Below are 15,076 nucleotides of genomic sequence, written 5' to 3' on the forward strand. Positions count from 1 at the left end.
ACCCCTTACCATTTGCAAATGGTTACCAAATATGCTTGCGACCATAAATCGGTCGCAAAACATTTACCATTGCAATTCTGTATTTGGAAGGGATGCCCCAAACATACACCTTCCAAATAATGACTCGCTAAGCCAAACTGCGATTTGGTAACAAGTTACCAAATCGCAATTTGGTATATGTACATTATAAATTGCTTTCCTGCAGTCGAAAACTGGCCGATTTTATGGCTGTAAAAAAACGTTGTACATTTGCCCCTGGTTGATGTAGAAAATCAGTTAAATGCAAGCTTTCTTTTCTCGTCAAGGACTTGAGCTTCATTGTTTTTCATCACTCTATATTTTTAAGGTAGAAAAGCGTACTCATGCGGGCATGAGAAGAATTTATACAATAATGGTTAAAAAACATAATGATTAAAAAACAATCATGAAGGAACAGCAAAATACAAGAAATACAGTTAGTTTAGAACAAATCAGCACATGAGGTAACGGAGAGCAAATGTTACACCCATGAAAGGTGCATCTTCAGTTTTAGCACTGGAGTCTATCAGTCTGGTCAGATGTTCAGCCTCTGAGAATATAAGGCTCTGAGTACCAAGTCTCAGCCACACCAACATACACTGAACCCAAAACTCAAAATCTTGCAAAGCTTAGAGGGCGATCCTGGCCAACTCCATTTCGGATCAAAACATCACAAGAAGCCAATGCAGTTGTGCAAGATAGGCATTATGCTTTAAGGCACAGACCATGGGAAAGCATTCTTACATGTAAAAGGAATGTACCCTTTTGTGCACAAAATATACAGGATACGGGGCATTTACATTTTAACCAGTGCAAGCCTTTTCCTTAGCATACGGATTTCATCATTACAGAAGGACAAAAAGCAAGCAGGAATAAGGAGGGGAGCAGGAGTAAATTAAAAATAAAATGGGTGGGAAAAGGGACACATTGGTTTCTGAATACATCAAGGCATTTTTCAATTTAGTTGTAGTTACGTGTATCACTCCATTCCCCAAGATCATGTGTTTGTCACAAACCATCCTGTTCTCTCTGTATCTTTTTTCCCAGCGCAAAATATTTTGGTGGAATTTTTGTGTCTTGAGCAATTGTTTAAGAAAGGAGCCTGTACAAGCATTTATCATTGTGGGAAATTTGCCACATAAAAAAAACGGGGTCATTTTTTCACAGTGTTTTGGGCTCAAGCCTTCAATGTTCTCCACCGGAACTCTGCACAAGTTGCCTCGTGTTCTGCTGGTTTGCTGTTGACTTGCTGTTAACACTGACACAGGAGTAGAAGTTTACTTACTTTTACAGCAGCGACAGACGTGCAAGTGAAAACCTGCAGCAAATGACCTCGATTATAGCTGGGCCATCATCAATTTTGTGAATTAACTTGGATTTCAATTACAGTTATGATACAATAATACCTATATAGTATAAAGCCTGAGTTTTTTTTTATTACAGAGATATCAATTCAAGGTAAAAATATTTTTTTTTAAGCATGTTTCTGGCACATTTGGTTGTTCTTTACTGATAACCTTAATTTCTCTCCTATACACAAAATATTGGAATACACTCACTTTCCTGGACAGAATTGGAGTTGTCTGTATACATTAGGAGCGCTAAGTCAGTCTTTCCCAGCTTTGGGATGTCTTTGCGGATGGGTAGGGAGCATGGAAGCTAACAGGCGGTATTGAGCCACTCTAGAGTTTGTTGAAAACATTTGTGAACTGGTCACTCGAGCTAAAGCAGACTTGAGCCATGGATGTGGCACACACTTTTCATTATAATAGTGACCTGGCTGGGTGTTCACGCTTGTCTTCGTTAACTTTTCCTAAAATCTTGCCCTGCTGATGGGGCTGAAAGAACAGGAGAAGTGGAGAAATACCAAAAAAACTCCTTTCCATGGTGCAAGGGTCTTGTACTAGGCTCTGTAAAATGTAAACCTGATCAATAGTCTGAAGTGTCGTTCAAGGACAGGTATGTTTTTTGTTATCTTCTAGCAATCCTTGTAGCTTTTTAAATAACATTAGTATGCATACTATTGTCTCGAAAAGACTTAGCCCTTGGAATTGCACACAGCTCACATAATCCTTTCTTGAAGATGTCCACTTGCTATTCCTCAAAGATTCTGGGAAGCCAGTGTAGATGTTACTTAGCAGACATTTTTTTTCCATGCTAGGACTCCACCATTAAACGTCTCTTGCACGCAGCTATGTTGTAAAGCAGCTTCCTCCTGCTGTTCTTCAACCTCTAAGGATGCACTAGTGTTCACAGTATCGCCTATGGTCCCATTAAGTACTGACTGTTGCTGAAATTACTTTGGTTTTTAATTACCCTCTTGCTACTAGAGTTCCTCTTTTCCCAGTTGATGATGCAGCAGGCCTTTCAATTGACAAGGCACCTTTCTGTATGATCAACAGAGTCAATTTAAGAATGGCCTTACTTATGACGTGCTCTGGCCACAACAACACAGTCATTGGGGGGGCTATAGTCAAGAAAAGCCAGGATCTGCCTTGGGATGTCTCTAATGTTTGGGCAGCCATTGCTATAATGACTGATAGCAGGGCAGAGGGTCAGGTAGGAGAGGGTTGTGCTTTACGTTTCTTTCAAAGGAAACATCTGTGGAAATATCTTATTATTTGAGAATCCCAGCAAACACGTAAATTGCTTGTTTCCTTAAAAGGGAGCTTGATCAGTTTTTTCTCAATCAAATTTGTTAGGCAGAGGACTGTTTTTTAACTTCCGAACTGAAACGACTTTTTAAGCTAACAACTTTTATTATTAGTTTTCAGCTAGGGGCAGATATTATAGCACCCGAAGGTGTACATCTGAAACATGGATTTTATTTTTTTCTGTAGTCAATGATAAGCGAATGAATATGCTACTTACCAGTATGCATCTGTTCTTGGCATGTAGGGCTGCTAACATTCATATCTTAGCATTAGATCGCCGCCTAGTGTTGGGCTCGGATGATTGCACATTGTTGTCCTGGAAGAGTCTTCGAAGTATCCTGAGATAGGTGGCTCCTCCCCTGGACTACAGTGCGCATGGGCATCGGCTCCATCCCCAGATTGTTTTTCGCCATTGTGGCAGAAGATGGAGTGAAAGTGTAAAGGATGTCCATGCTAATGAATAAATACAATAGTATATCTGCAGCTGCGACAGGCACCGGGGAGGAGGGCGGGCGATATGAATGTTAGCAGCCCTACATGCCAAGAACAGATGCATACTGGTAAGTAGCATATTCAGTTCGAGGCATGTGGGCTGCTAAATTCATATCTTAGCATAGAATACATAGCAGTCCCTCCATCAGCGGCGGTTGCCCGTGCCAGCTGCAGAAACCTGAAAAAGTGTTTTGAGAACAGCCTGTCCTACAGCAGCTTGCTGTTTGGAATGCACATCAACACAGTAGTGTTTTGTGAAGGTGTGTGGTGTGACCCACGTGGCTGCTCTGCAAATGTCCTCCAAAGGAATGTTTCCCAGGAAAGCCATGGATGCCCCCAGTTTGCGCGTGGAGTGCGCCCTGGGGGGTATTGTTAACGTGCGCTTCGCTTTCTGATAACATATCTGGATGCACTTAACAATCCACCTGGCTATCCCTGCCTTGGAGATTGGGTTGCCTTTGTGTTGTGGTGCGAAGGCAACAAAGAGTTGCTTTGTCTTTCGAAAGTGTTGTGTCCTGTCTATGTAGTACATCAACGCCCTTCGTACATCTAAGGTATGGAGCATCCTTTCCGCCACCGTTTGCGGGTTTTGAAAGAATGCTGGTAAGTCAATGGTCTGATTTAGATGAAACTGTGACACCACCTTAGGAAGGAATTTAGGGTTAGTGCGTAGCACTACCCTATTCGGGTGAATTTGAATGAATGGCTCTTGTATTGTGAGCGCTTGCAGCTCACTGACACGCCTCAGAGACGTAATAGCTATAAGAAAAGCCACCTTCCACGTAAGGAATTGGAGCTCACACGAGTGTAGTGGCTCAAATGTTGGTCCCATCAGTCTGGTGAGAACGACGTTGAGGTTCCACACCGGAGCTGGTGGCGTCCTTGGGGGAATGACTCTCTTCAGACCTTCAAGGAAGGCTTTAATGGCGGGCACTCTGAAGACAGAGAGGTGCTGCCTGTTTTGAAGATAAGCCGCTATGGCTGATAGATGTATCCTAATGGAAGTGTACGCCAGATTGCACTTGTAGAGATGTAGCAGATAGCAGATGATGTTGGGGATAGATGCATCTAGTGGATTGATGTCATTGGACGTACAGTAGATGACAAAACGCTTCCATTTAGCAGCATAGCATGCTCTAGTAGTTGGTTTCCTCGCCTCCTTGATGATACTCATGCATTCCGGAGGCAGGTTAAGGTATCCAAACTCTAGGACTTCAGGAGCCAGATCGCCAGGTTGAGCTGTCGTGGATCTGGATGCTGAATGTCTCCATGGTTCTGCGTCAAAAGACTGGGCGTGAGGCGCAGTCTTTGATGCGGCACCACTGAGAGTTCGAGGAACGTGGTGTACCAAGCCTGGCGCGCCCACGTTGGAGCAACCAGGATGAGAGTCATGGAGTGCTGCCTTAGCTTTCTTGCGACCAGCGGTATTAGAGGGGCTGGCGGAAAAGCGTACGCAAATTTGCCTGACCAGTTCATCCATATCGCATTCCCCTGCGACTGTGGGTGAGGGAACCTGGCGGCAAAGAGTCGGCATTTTGCGTTCTCCTTTGTGGCAAACAGGTCTATCTCCGGATGACCCCACTGCTGGAAGTACGGGTGGAGAACAGAAGGGTGTATCTCCCACTCGTGCATTTGATGGCTGTATCTGCTGAGCAGATCCGCCATCTGATTGTCCTTTCCTGGGAGGTGTTCTGCCATGAGGAAAATGTTCCTCTGAATGGCCCACTTCCACATGCTCTGAGCCAGATGAGACAGCTGTGGCGAGTGGGTGCCTCCCTGCTTTTGAATGTAGTACATCGCGGTCATGTTGTCCGTCCGGACTAGCACGACCTTGTTGCTCAGATGTACAATGAAGGACTTGAGCGCCATGAAGATTGCCATCAGTTCCAGATAGTTGATGTGCATCTTTTGTTGCTGCATCGTCCATAGTCCCTGCACTGTGTAAGTGAGCACATGAGCTCCCCATCCCTGGAGAGACGCGTCCGTTGTCAGGATAATCTGCGGCACAGGCTCTTGGAACAGTCGGCCCTTGCAAAGGTTGTGTGGAGTCCACCAATGCAGAGAGTCGTATGCCCGACTGGTAACCAACACTAGGTCTGTCAATTGGCCACGAGCCTGTGTCCACTGATTCGCTAAGCACTCCTGGAGCGGGCGCATATGCAACCGTGCGTGAGGGACTATGAAGATGCAGGAGGCCATCATGCCTATCAACTGCATGAACACTCTCGCTGGCAGGGAGTGTCGTGGTCTGAATCGTTGGATCAGCGACTGAATGCTGTCGATTCTGACTTGGTTTGGCTGAGCCATGGCTGTCAGGGTGTTGATCGTAGCACCCAGGAACTGCCGGACACGTGCCGGCTGAAGATGCGATTTTGGGTAGTTCAGGGAGAAACCCAGATCGTGAAGCTGGCGAATTATAGTCGACATGTCTGCGGCGCACTGTTGCTCCGACTTGGCTTGTACGAGCCAGTCGTCTAGGTAGGGGTAGACATGGATATTCTGCCTCCTGAGGTGCGCCGCCACTGTCGCTAGACACTTGGTGAACACCCTCGGGGCTGTTGTGACTCCGAAGGGTAGGACTTTGAACTGGTAGTGCCTGCCTTGAATAGTGAACCTGAGGTATTTCCTGTGTGACGGGTGTAGTGGAATATGGAAATAAGCATCCTTGAGATCTAAGGTTGCTAAGAAGTCTCCCTGGTTTAGCAAGGGAAGAATCTGCTGCAGTGTAAGCATGTGGAAATGTTCCGATAGTATGTACAGGTTGAGGGGACGTAGATCGAGAATGGGCCTGAGAGAACCGTCCTTCTTTGGAATAAGGAAGTACAGGGAATATACCCCTGTGCCTTCCTCCCCCACCGGCACGAGCTCGATTGCGCCTTTTTGCAGCATCGCCACTACTTCCTGCTGCAATAAGTGCAAGTGCTCTGCGGACATAGGCCTTTGCCTTGGTGGGATGTTGGGTGGAGTGGATTTCAACTCTAGGCAATAACCATACTGAACTAGTTGTCGCACCCACCTGTCTGTGGTGATGTTTCTCCAGACGGGCAGGAACTGCTGCAGTCTCCCCCCGACAGGTGTCAGGTGGTCGGGGGGCAGTGACAGAGAGTCACTGTTTGCTTGGAGTAGAGGTGCGGGAGCTGTTGTTTCCTCTGCCGCGACCTCTGTTGCTGTTATTCCTGTAACCTCCCTTGTTCTGTTTAGTGAACGAGGATTGTGCACTTTTGGAGAACTGGGATTGTTGGCCCATCTGTCCTCTGGTGACGCCACGTGCACCTGAGCGACGAAAATTGCTGCCACGAAACTGTTGGGACTGTAGGGCCCCCATAGACTTAGCAGTTTCCGTGTCTTTCTTTATTTTCTCTAGGGTGGTGTCAACATCCGGACCAAACAGACTATCAGGATTGACTGGCTGATTAAGAATTGTAGTCTGAATATCCTGCTTAAACCCTGAGATGCGGAGCCACGCTTGTCTTCTCAGCATAACGCTAGTGTTGATAGCCCTAGCAGCTGTGTCCGCAGCGTCAAGTGCACACTTGATGGCTGCGTTTGATATTAGCTTTCCTTCCTCAATAAGCATTTTTGTGCCTTCTTGGAACTGTGGGGGCAGATGTTGTATAACCTGTTCTAGGGTGTCGTAGTGCGCCCTATCGTAACGCGCCAGGAGCGCCTGTGTATTGGCGATGCGCCAAAAGTTTGCTGCCTGCGCAGCCACTCTTTTGCCCCCTGCCTCTAGCACTTTGGACTCCTTATCCGGGGGAGGAGCTTCACCCGTCGTCTGTGAGTTGGCACGTTTCCTGGCATTGGCAACCACAAGAGAGTCCAGTGGCAGTTGTCCCCGGATGTAGGCGGGGTCCGCAGGAGCAGGCCTGTACTTCTTTTCAATGCGAGGGTTGACCACTCTCGCCCTCGTAGGCTCCTTAAAAATGTCCCCAGCATGTTTGAGGACACCTTTCAGCATAGGAAGTGTTTTTACTGTCCTTTCAGATATTGCAAAGGTGTCGAAAAGGAAGTCTTCCTCAACCGGGTCGGCATGCATGTCCACATCATGATTGGCCGCCGCCCTTTCAATTAGTGCATGAAAGCCTGCTGAGTCCTCAGTCGGGGATGCACGTGCATTAAAGGTCTGCGGGTCTTGGCCCACACCTTGGGTGTTCTGGTCACCAGTGTCATCGTATGAATCCGGTTGTACATCAGGTTCATCGATAGGGAAATTGTACTGCTCATCCTCATCATACCCCTCACCCACAGAGTGTTCTGGGGAGGGAGTGGGGCTCCGTCTTGGAGGAGGCTGGATCGGTTCCGTGAGGCCTGAGGCGTCAAGGGGCACCCTTTTTTTCTTCAGTGGGATGATGTAGGAGTCCACCGGCTCAGAAGTGATCTTTCTTTTATAGAGTGTCAGCTTGCCGGTGGCAGCATCGATGACACGCTCTGAATCGTCTTCCGAATCGAGTACACGACGTGGAAGAGGGTCAGCCAGCGAGGAACCCTGTTTCGGAGCCGATTTCGTCGAAAACGCTCTCGGCGCCTCCTTAGGTGGCAAGAGAAAGAGGAGTTTTCCAGAAGGCTTTGCCGGAGTGTCCTTTTGCGGCTGCGGTGAAGGTTTTGGAGCCGAAGGAGCAAAGGCTTTCTCCCTGATCCACTGCAGTGACTCCGCAATGGGGGACGGTACACTGTCAGTAGGTTTCGACGCCGACAAGGATGCATGGAGCGGTCCCTCGGATCCGACTTCTTCGTGGGCCTTGTGCGGTTTGGGCGCGGAAACCGTCTTCGGCACCTCCGATACTTGAGGCCGGGGCGCAGACTTCTTGTGCGTAGCCTCTTTGGAGCCGACCTTGGCGGGCTTGGACGGCGCCGTAGCCGCTGATCCGTGCCGACCGTCTTTCTTGGAGGCCCCTTCCTCGGGCGTCGGTTTCGATTTTGGAGCATCGGAATCGACAGACTTCCTCGGCTTCTGCGGACCGGAGGTCGACGGAGCCGATGGGGCGACGGGCACCGATTTCTTCACCGGCACGGCAGCCATCTTAGGGACACTCGAGTCCTTAGGTTTCAGTTTCGATTTCGGGTCGGCCATTTTAGGTGTCGACGACCCCGATGGTTTCAGTTTCGGTTTCGAAACAGCGTGCCCAGCAAGTGAGTCCGTAGCCGGGCCTGAAGGCGGGGCTGTGGCTTGCGGCAACGGGTCCTGGGTAAGGCCGACAGGCGATCCCGTGTCCCGGTCGGTATCTTCGTAACCTTCAGGGCAGAGCTCGTCCCCCGAGCTGTCTGCCGCGGCCCCATAAATCTCATCGTCGTCTCCTACCTCTTCGACGAATTCGAGGACTTGACCCGCGACTCCGTCGTCGTCTCCCGGATCCGCCTCGACCTCCGTCTGTGATGGGGAGATTTGTAGATGGTGACCCTGGACCTCTTCTTCCTGGTCGCCGAAGATGTTCTCCGGATCCGGGGCCGCTTGCCTAGCTTCCAAGCGCACCGCGCGCCGAAGCTTGAGAGTTTTCTTGGAGCGGAACTGTGCACAGGCCTTGCACTTGCCGTCGTCGTGGTCCGGCGAAAGGCACTTGTTACACACGGGGTGTAGATCGATGTGTGGGTACTTGGACCCACAGAGCGGGCAGTACTTAAACGGGCTCCGCTCCATGTCCGTAAAGGCTTGCAGTCGTGTCGCGATGAGAAGGCCTCAAAGTTCAGAGAGCGAAGAAAACTCCGCTTTTTCCGGCTCCAAGAGACGGAAGACTCGAGACCGTGCGCAGACAATACCGACGCAAGAAAATCGAGGCCTTTTGGCCGCTAAAAGGTAGTTTTACTTGGTTCCGACAGTAAGACGTCGAGACCACATCCGAACCCAATGGCGGAAAAAAACAATCTGGGGATGGAGCCGATGCCCATGCGCACTGTAGTCCAGGGGAGGAGCCACCTATCTCAGGATACTTCGAAGACTCTTCCAGGACAACAATGTGCAATCATCCGAGCCCAACACTAGGCGGCGATCTAATGCTAAGATATGAATTTAGCAGCCCACATGCCTCGAACACGTGATTTTCGTGAAGCAAAGAAAGCTATTTGCCACCATTTCAAAATCAGGTGAAAAGTTTCAAACATGCCTTTCAGGTGGTTCCAACAGTACTACAGCAATAAGTCGATGAAGGAGAGAGGAATTAGGGCTTTATTCCCATGATTATGTATTTTATAAGGCAACTTATACCTTCTAGGAATTCTTTCCCTTCAACCTGAGAAGTCTATGAGGGAGGACATTATCTCTGAGGAGTTCAGGTTTGTAGAAGGGAACTCTCCTGTGGGTAAGTTATTCAGTCATCCTGTGATCAATTTAGAGCTCGAAAAGTACCTTGTTCTCTGCCAGGATCAAGTGTTGGAAGAGGAGCTGGGCATTAGGGAATCTGGCTTTTGAAAGTCATTATTTGGACTAACAGTGTGAAAAAGCCTCAGAAGCAAAATTGCCCATAACAACTATATTTACTGCCTGACTATGTCATGCAGCCACAACACTGGATGGCTTGTCTTTTTGGCAAAGCACAGGTTTTAGTGCTGGAAGGAGGGGGTTAGGCATCGCTATTTAGAAACCCTGATGAAACAGCCACATTCTAACTATAACATTCTAACTATAAGCATTAGGAAGCAGGAACATCTCTTAGCCAAGAGGCAGCACTCCCAATATCCATTTACCATTTGTGCTTCAGGACTGCTAGAACTGCTCGCTGTAGGAACGGGTCGTTGCACTCTTTCAGTCTTGCACTATGTTATTTTTCACAACCTACAAAATTGGTATAGGAAAGTTCTGTAAAAGTCAATATGTTGACCACCAAGACTGCATTTTACAAATTGTATGTTTTCCGCACACAAATACATTTAAAAAAATTGTAAAATGGCCAACGGAGTAATTATTGTTGAATGAAAGAAAATTCAACATTATGGGTAACTTCGCAAGGGTAAAAATAGGGTAAGATCCAAACTTGTATAGTAAAGCGCAACCTCATCCGATACAAATCCGTGGTGATCAAATTCATGCTACAATAAGAACTAAAATAGGGCTGCAAGGAAAGGGGTGTTGTAGGGTTTCTTTTGTGAATTTGTTTTATATGAACAATCTAAACCAAATAACTGTTTTTCTGAGATTTTCCTGCTGACCGCAGACAGAATTCTGTCTGCGTAACTCTGTCGAATATCTAGTCATGGAGGCAGAAATTAATCTTCAGTTGATATATCCTTTTTAGTAGCTGAATGTGTGCAAAGTACTACAAAATGTAAATATTTCAAGGTGGTAAAATACAAAATGAGCAGGGGTGGTATGTTTTGTGCATGTATCTCATCAGGACACTGCTTAAAAATAATCAGGTGCTTTTGTGAACAGCATTACTTTTTGTTAATTACATTTCGATTCTACAAGCACCTTCGATCTCTCTTTGCTCCGACAAACGTCAGGGTAATACCCTTGACTTCAAGGCTTTAGACCAATCAATGGAGTAATTCACAGTTCTTCATTGTTGTTACACCTTTTGCCTTCAATGAATGTCACCAAGCTTCTGCAAAAACCGTTGCAATTGGTTTTTGGACTGGCAATGGATTTCCTCCCCAGCGGCTTGGCTGTTCTCGAAGAGTTAAAGCCCAGTTACTGGATGTTCTACATTTTCGATATCTCTAACTTGGACTTCAACTCATCGTAAAACGAGGACATCATTTTCCACTCCTTTGACTTGCAGCATTTCTTCAAACAGGTATACAGCTGCCCTGCAGGGTATAAAAAGACATCTGTTAAATCATGGTTCTGCATTAGGACTTCTCTCTCTCTCCTCCGAGCGAAAAACAGTTTAACACTGTACGAAAGACAGCTTGAGCAGTAAGAAAAGTGAAGTTCAAAACCAAGACAAAGGTAGACACTTTCCGGGTAGTGAGTTTGTGTACTGTAATTTGCTTATTGTGGTGACTTTAGCCAACCCACTCTCTGATCTTGCTCCATGTTTGGGCATGAAATGTAAACTCCTAATTCGTTCTTTGCTGACTTAGAACAATTACAAGGTTGGTAAAGCTTTTTTTATTTGCACAGTGTTATAAAGTGCAAAGTCGACCATAAGGTATTGGAGTGCTTTACATTAGCACCAGTTACATTACACATGGTCGCATATATTTTGTTTAGGTGCTGGTCATTTGTCCAGAATCACTGGATGTTGATCGTGGCTGAGACTCAAATTTGGTTCCCCAGTTCCAAAGTCAGCAGGTTTGGCAGTATCGCCACACCCTATCTCCCCTTGATAGTGCTAAGACTTCCACCAGAGGTAAGATCCACCAGAGGACAGCTGAACATTAAAATACATCAAGAAAATGAAAACACTATTCTGCTGCCCACTTTTTAGAGTGTTTCAGATTCACTTGAACCCTGGAAATACAAAAACATATTTCATGCTAAACTAAGAAAAAAAGAAGTGTATTTGTATTGATATAAAAATGAAGAGTAATTATCGAAACACAGTCTAAAGCAACAAGAAAAGCAACCAAAACCCTCTGGGATGAAAGAAACAAGAACAATCTAGTTAGCTAGGCAGGTTATATTTATTACAGCTTGATGGGTGCATCAATGTATAGTCATTGTAGTGGTTCCAAGGAAAACACTGATTGCAAATTTGATGTTTGTCGATTTATGTGAACTGAAAATTACATCCCAAACAAAATAGAAGGAAAATATTACTCACACTGTAAGCAACTGTTCATAACGTTTAGTACTGTAGATTAACATGCGCTGCCTACTGCTGCCATCCAGTGTTTGAGCTCGGAAGTTTACAAGTTGTTTTTCTTTGAAAATGTCTGTAAAGTTACAGTATGTGCTGCCTCCTCCTCTGGTTGACAATGAGCACCAACTTCATCTTGGTTTTAAGCACAGCAGTTCAAAATGAGTGTGGAGTGAGTGAGTTGTGCAATGTCAATTGAGAAATAAAAGATCTGCTTTCATTGAAAACTTTTGAGGAGGAGGGTGGGCGGAAGTGAATCTACAGCACTACATGGTACAAACAGATGGTACAGGCTAAGTATAATTTTCAGTTTTAGTGTGGCTGCCGATTGACGTGCACTGGCTGTAAAGCAGTGCCCTCCATAACCGGTGTCTAGAGAATAGATGATGCAAATGTCTGCAATAAAGTTCTTTAAACTGGCCTGCTGTCAGGCTAAGATGTCCACACAGTATGGCTTGGTGTTCACCAGGTGGCCGCTTTGCAGATGGCAGCTATCAGGATATTCCCTAAGAAAGCATGGTTGCCCCTTTCTTATGTGTGAAGTGTGCCCTGAAGGGTATGTAGAAAGTTGGCTCTGTATATACTATACCAAAGTGAGGTATAGTGTGCACAGAGTCCAGTGGAACCCCAAAGGTAGGTAGAGGTAAAGTTAGATAGTACCTCACTCTCTATTTGTGATAGTGTGGTTGAGCAGTAAAGCACTATCAGAGGACGATGTTAAGCATTTATTGTACACAGTCAGCAAATGAATTCACACACTCAAAGACTGAACTTCAGACCAATTGTTTTTGTATAAAACTATTCTTAGTTATTTTATTTTCTAGATCCAAGCAAGCCTGGCACAGGTAAGTGATAAGTACTTTACAGTAAATATACAGTTGTAATACAGTTTAGCTTCGTAATAGTATATGCACTTTGTTTTGACTTACAGTATGGTTTCAAAGAAATGCAATACTTTGTAAATACAGTACATCGACTTGAATAGGCTTTTCAGTAAAATTACAGGTAAGTTACTTTTGACATTACTATTCTTACTCAGAGTAGTATACCTGGATACTACTCTTGGAAATTTCCTGCAAACAGGTAAGTAAAATCGTTTTTGTTAGTTAGTGCAATTTTAAAGAATTTCTTTAGGTTTTCAAACTCCACACTTAAGGATGCACTCTTGTTACACCCTCAGCTGCACTATGGCGGCCGGGTGCTGAGGCCCAATGTTATTCAATGGGAGATAGGGGGCATCCGGTTGGTGGCTGCTGACTAGCAGGCCACTTGGTTGTGGGAGCAAAGCTCCTGGACTTTAACTCTGGGCAAATGGGGAAACAAAGTAGCACCAAAGGTGCACCCTTAGCGGCACTAGGGCGGCCAGGTGCAGGGTGCTGTTTCGACGTTGGGCGCCCTGTTGTTTTCAATGGGGAACCTCCGGTTTGGAAAGGCACTGCAGGCTTGTGGACGAAGGTCTTCTGGGTGTGACCACCACTTCGAGGGGTAAGTTGGGAAGTTAGGGGTTGGTTAGGCACCATCGGTTTGGGCACACAAGGCCGTGGGGCGTCGGGTGCATGGTGCCTTTTGGGGTCTGATTTTCTTACCAGCTCCTGGTCGCGGTTGGAGATACCTTCTGGATTTAGGCTGTGTAGTAAAGTGGGTTTCTGTTGCAGTAACCCCCCCACTTTTTGCCAGACTACTGATGTACTTTTACTTGGTGTGCCCTGGGTCCCTGCCAATCAGGTTCCCAGGGCCTGTCTTCTCCCCCAAAAACGAACCCAATTGGCATCTCTGGCCACAGGTCAGTGATGTATCCGTGAAGGATTGAAGTAATCAGCTCTGGTTATCGTGGAAAGTTATGGTTTATTGATAATGCGAGATCGAGATAACAGGAGCCCACGCCAACCGCTGCACTGGAATCACCGGAATACCTAGGCATAGAATTCCACATTCCAGAGCTTGCGATGTGGCGAGCGCAGCATGGAGCACGAGGATACAACACATCCTCCTTACTAGAAAATAAAAGAATTAACTTGGACATATAATATATATAAACAACTTAATGAGTGCAGAATTCATAACATTGAGAACATTTTAAAAGATGAGGGTTATACATCAACTACGTAATCTTTATGCCATATAGGAGTTTTCCTCTGACGGGAAAAACTTGAATGAGGAATGTGCATGGGAAAGGGCTGAAGAGAACGTGATAAAACAGGAGGTTGATGAGAATTGGAACAAGAAGGAGTGGTCCATGAATGGCTGGAAGAACTGGATCTGTTAAGGAGAGATGGAACTTTGACTACTTTAGAGAGGCTCCACACATTCCCGTCTGATAACTCTACAACTTGCCTACCTACTCTAACAACTAATAACGGGTCAGAAAAATGTGATACACCAGATCTCATAAAACCAGACTTTCTCACACGCACCCAATCACCAACTTTGCAGGGATTGCTGGAATTGGAAGACACCACAGGAGCACGACAACTAGCACGTTTACCATCCACAAGGTCTCGCATCCAAGGTTGGCTTAAATTACATACACCCTTCCTCCCTCGCATCATTTCAAAAGGAGACAGATCACTATTACCCTTAGGGGTATTTCGATAACTCCATAAGAGTTTTCTAACAGCCTCGTAACAATTCTCACCGTTGCACACAGCAAGTTGCAGACCTTCCTTGAGTACCCTAATCCACCTTTCAACCATGCCGTTGCCTTGAGGATAGTAAACAGAAGAGCGCTTGTGTGAGATGCCATGATTGTGACAAAAGGATTTCATCTCAGCAGAGGTGAACTGTGTGCCATTATCGGAAAGAATAGAAGAAGGAAAACCTTCCTTTTCAAAAATTGAATTGAGGAAATCGATAACCACCCTAGAAGATACATGGGGAACAAATTTCACTTCTGGCCAACTAGAGAACTGGTCTATCAGGACAATGGCGTACACTGGACTCTGACCAAAGGACATTGGACCGGCTATGTCTACAGAAATGCATTCCCATGGTTTTGACGGTCTTGAGATAGAATCGTGGTGATATTTAACGGGCTTTTGTGATTTGTCGCTCACACAACATTCGACACATAACCTTACTTTTCTCTCGATTAATTTGTCGACACTAGGCCACCAAAACTCACTCCTTATTCTTTTTTTTTCATACTGGACATGCCTGGGTGACCCTCATGAGCCATGT

At 46.0% G+C, this 15,076-nt stretch overlaps 1 protein-coding gene across 1 annotated transcript in view; it reads right to left on the minus strand.

Moving 5' to 3' along the window:
• Window positions 1-318: 318 nt before the first annotated feature.
• Window positions 319-15,076, minus strand: part of LOC144791946 (poly(ADP-ribose) glycohydrolase-like) — a 478,778-nt gene continuing 464,020 nt past the window's right edge. The window contains exons 16-18 of the mRNA XM_078666771.1: window positions 9,192-10,904; window positions 1,319-2,881; window positions 319-1,256 (exon numbers count right to left, since the gene is read on the minus strand). Of these exons, the coding sequence (XP_078522897.1) occupies window positions 10,798-10,904 (107 nt within the window). The 3' untranslated portion in view covers window positions 319-1,256; window positions 1,319-2,881; window positions 9,192-10,797. The remainder of the gene's footprint in view (window positions 1,257-1,318; window positions 2,882-9,191; window positions 10,905-15,076) is intronic.

This window comes from Lissotriton helveticus, chromosome 11 (genome assembly GCF_964261635.1).
Source record: "Lissotriton helveticus chromosome 11, aLisHel1.1, whole genome shotgun sequence".
NCBI lineage: Eukaryota > Metazoa > Chordata > Amphibia > Caudata > Salamandridae > Lissotriton > Lissotriton helveticus.